At 39.3% G+C, this 4105-nt stretch overlaps 1 protein-coding gene across 1 annotated transcript; it reads right to left on the bottom strand.

Annotated features, from left to right (window-relative positions):
- Nucleotides 1-106: 106 nt before the first annotated feature.
- On the bottom strand, nt 107-2912 carry LOC104825721 (ABC transporter G family member 21-like). Its single transcript, XM_010558097.2, has 5 exons — nt 2637-2912; nt 1739-2540; nt 1276-1476; nt 997-1178; nt 107-858 (listed from the first exon to the last, which is right to left on the bottom strand). Exons 1-5 carry the CDS (start codon nt 2859-2861, stop codon nt 211-213), a joined length of 2058 nt encoding a protein of 685 aa, XP_010556399.1. The 5' UTR covers nt 2862-2912; the 3' UTR covers nt 107-210.
- Between the last annotated feature and the right edge of the window lie 1193 nt (nt 2913-4105).

Here is a 4105-nt window from a genome sequence, read left to right as displayed (position 1 = left end):
TATATATATATATATACACGTTCTTTAATAGCCTATAAGTGAAAGACCAAAATGAAATCCGACTGACCAACGACGATAATGACGTGAGCTAAATAAATAAAACTCAACAAAAAAATGAAACTAGCTAATATTTCCATTTCTAATTGAACGACAAAAGCTTATTGTACACTTTGGCTTTAACTTTCCGACAGTAACCGTCAAACAAAACGGTCATAAATTCCGTAGAGCCAAGTAAGCAAGAACCCTATAACCCACCAGCATGATCCCAAGAGCCAACACATCCCACATCATATTGTTATTCCCAATCATCAAATTCCTAATCCCTTCATAATCCATAACCCTACAACGCAACCCTAATCCACATTCATATACCTCATTCCCTGTGTACTGAACCCCGACAAGAAGCTTATAGCAGTAATGGCTGAACGAAATGTACTTCAGCCAAGCGATGAAACCCGGTATGTGCTGAATGTAGTATCCGCCGGCTAGCAAGAAGACGAGCATCGTCACTGACGACAGCGTCGTGGCCTGCTTCACGTCCATCAAGATGGCTCCCATGGCTAACCCTACGGCCTGAGCCACTAGGACGTTGTACAGAACGATCAAAAGGGTCAAGAGGAATGTGGTTGGCGAGGGTTTGAGCCCACCCATCCAATACGAAATGGTCACGAAGATGGTTGGAAGGATTAGTTCCATTGGCAAGTCGCCAACTGTTCTTGCAATGTAGTAGGAGGAGAGTCTGTACATTCCCGAAGATCGTTCTTTTACGAGCATTGGACGTTCTTGAGGGAACGTGAAAATGGCGTTGAATAGCGGGAAGAATCCCCAAAATATGGAGAAGAAGAAGAGCAAGCCCACCTAGTTTAAGACATTATATACAAGTAAGAACATTGATAACAACATAAAGAATGTAACATATATATTTGACACAAAGGTGCTTCTCTATGTCGGATATGCAACTTATGGTTATATATACACATATATGTATATGTGTACCTGATCTTGAAGATGAGAAACACGGGAATGCCACCATAAGAGGCCGGAGAGGATCGAAACCGACATCACCTGAAATATTCTAAGTCCTGAGAAGGATTCGTGCCTTCTCTCCTTCAAGCCCCGTTTCAGAAGAACGTAGAACTGAACCCACCAACTCGTTGGCCACTGAGTATCTTTCGTTCCTAAAACGATACGACAACCACAAGATAGATAACATATAAGCCATAACCAAAATGTATTTATAAGCTTTTATTTCTATTCTTCTTTTTGGTAACTTACTTGTGGATGACTTCGTTTTCGAACCGGAGAATGTCTGGTCTTGCGGTAATGATGTTCGGGAAATCTCGTCTTTCAACAATGGATACAAGCTCTTTCTGTAAGAATGTATTAACATTTGTTTCACAGAATTCTGTTCTTCGTGTCGCTCTAATCTTCCATGAACTTCAACTTGATCGTATTGTTTTGTGTCCGGAGTTATGCCTGCAGATGCAAACGACAAAGCAATATAGATTTATAACCTAATTTCTTATTCTTTTTCCCATGGGTATTAGACAATAAAATTTGCAAGGAATACGCAAAGGAACATATTTGCCTACGTGGATAAAGTGTCGTTTTCAGACATCTCATGATGCATGAGGAAAAGAGTTCACTTTACAGTCGACGTTAGCTGTTCCAGTTCTCAATTAACCCCAACGAAACAAAAAATATTTAAATAGATTCGGCGTTTATTTTTCCTACTCACCGTTAGCGAGATCAAGAACGAAATCCGCCGGGTTAACGAAACTCGAACCGGGTTGGAACCCAATGGACCCGAAATACTCCATGACCCGACCCGACTCCCCACTATAAATCGGCGACCCTTCCGAGAGAATAAGGACCTTGTCGAACATCTTATAAAGCCGACTCGACGGCTGGTGAATGGTCGTGACCACCGTACGGCCTCCACGCGCCAACCCACGTGCGGTGGCGATCACTCGCGCCGCCGCGGTCGAATCCAGGCCCGACGTCGGTTCGTCGAGGAGAAGCAGGCTCGGGTTCACGAGCATCTCTTGCCCGATACTGACCCGTTTTCTCTCCCCACCCGAAATTCCTCGGATCAAACCGCCTCCGATTACGCTGTTGCTGCACCGGTTTAACCCGAGATCCGATATAACCGATTCCACCTGTTCGATTTTCTCTAACCGGGTTAGTTCCTTGGGTAGACGGAGCATCGCCGTGAAAGTTAACGTCTCCGTGACGGTTAAGTGAGGGTAGAGGACGTCGTCTTGGGTCACGAATCCTATTTTGCGTTTCACGGAGCTGGAAAACGGCTGTCCGTTATATGTGACGGAGCCGGAGAGCTTGCCGTTTAAACGCCCAGCTAACGCCGTTAAGAGGGTGGTCTTGCCGCTTCCTGATGGCCCGAGCATTGCGAGTAGCTCTCCCGGTTTGACTATACCGGTTACGCCGTTGAGGATTAACCGAGTCGATTTCGGTTCGTGTGATCCGAACCAAAAACTACCCTTCCCGGTTCGCAAATTGATGCTATACGTCAGGTCCTCGAACTGCGGTATTACAAACGCAACGCAATCTTGATTAAACCAATAGAAAGACAAATACAAAACCGGTTTAGTATCCGGTTAAGTACATGGTTTACATACCTTGAGAATCACGGGACGTAAAGATCGGCGAAGAACGGAAGATTTTCTTAATTGATGATCTTGATGAGGACTTGGATTTTCTTCGTCGGGGCAAGGGATTACGTGGCTAGGGGAACTAGACCGATCAGCGTGAACCGGCATGGTCTCGGACCGGTTTGCAAGCACAGCGTTAACCGGACCGGTCTTCATGGCAATGCTGGCTTCTTGTTCACCAGGAGGCATCATCTTGAGAGAGAAAATGAATTTTGGTGTGTGAGTTGAAGGGTCACAGGTAATGTGGTGTATATATAAAGGTCTAAAGGGGAAGAAGTGGGGACTATTATGTAAAGTAATAAAATATATATATATATATATATATATATGTATTATTATTAACAGCGCAAATTTATGATTGGTATAAAGAATTTCTCAAATGGGGATAAAGTCATAAAATATTATTTTGAGGACAGTAATTAAAAAATTATATTCAAATTTCACCATTGATTAACTGAATATATATTAAAATGCATCAATTTTAAGAGATAATACTCATTTTTAAAATTATTTTCGAATGTTGAATTTGAATCAAACTTATACTTCTTCTACCATGGAACATTATGTATTTTTTGCAATGCCAGTTTTGAAACTAATCCTTTTTTTTTTGAAACATTATGTGTACCAAAAAAAAACTAATTCTTAAATACTTTGTAATTTTCTTAGAAAAAAATAATTTTGAATGATAATATTTGTTGAATTTTAGCACATGAAAAGTGATCATTTCTCTGTACAATTTTAATTATGGTATATAAATCATTCTGAAAAATATCGTTGGATCAAGTAAATTCTCGAATTAAAAAAAATATATATAAAAAATTATAGTTTATGCCATAATTATTACACGTCTGTTTTTATTTTTCTTTGGACACGCGTCATGTTTATGACGCCCTAGTATGGAGAACATAAAGTCGTTGTTTGATAGGGACAAAAGTAAAGTGTTCTCTGGTCACACTGTTTGTTAAAAAAAGAATTGACCATTTGCAATTTTTTTAATCATATATATTCATATAATGGTGAGAAAAAAAACATCCCACATCCTTATAGAAAGACGTACCAAATAATCAATTTCGTTTGATATATATATATATATATATATATTAAATAAGAATTTTCTGTTTTACCCATATGAATTTTCTCGCATTTCATAATTTGGGACCGCCGAACCAATCTGATACACGATGAAGCCGCAGTATTTTTTTTTTTTTTTTGGTTAAAACGAAGCCGCAGTTTTCCCTTGATAATTTGTGGCAATATTGAAGCAAAAATATTATATTATGATCAAAATATATCTACGCACATTTACAAAAAAAAAAAAAATATATATATATATATATATCTACGTGCATTTAGACATATTATCGAAATGATGTTTACCAAAGCGTTGCTTCTTCGTAAAATTTTTCTATGTCTCTGTACAGTTTTTCTGGAACTAG

This window comes from Tarenaya hassleriana, unplaced genomic scaffold (assembly GCF_000463585.1).
Source record: "Tarenaya hassleriana unplaced genomic scaffold, ASM46358v1 Cleome48, whole genome shotgun sequence".
Taxonomy (NCBI): Eukaryota; Viridiplantae; Streptophyta; class Magnoliopsida; order Brassicales; family Cleomaceae; genus Tarenaya; species Tarenaya hassleriana.
This window is presented reverse-complemented; position numbering and strand designations above follow the sequence as displayed.

What these genes read in the sequence shown, in the direction of transcription:
- LOC104825721 (XM_010558097.2), bottom strand. Translation starts at nt 2,861, where the DNA reads ATGATGCCTCCTGGTGAACAAGAAGCCAGCATTGCCATGAAGACCGGT. An exon ending in CGTTCTTGATCTCGCTAACG is followed by an intron (nt 1,477 to 1,738) that starts GTGAGTAGGAAA and finishes TTGCATCTGCAG; the next exon opens with GCATAACTCCGGACACAAAA. An exon ending in TTTCTCATCTTCAAGATCAG is followed by an intron (nt 859 to 996) that starts GTACACATATAC and finishes GTCTTAAACTAG; the next exon opens with GTGGGCTTGCTCTTCTTCTT.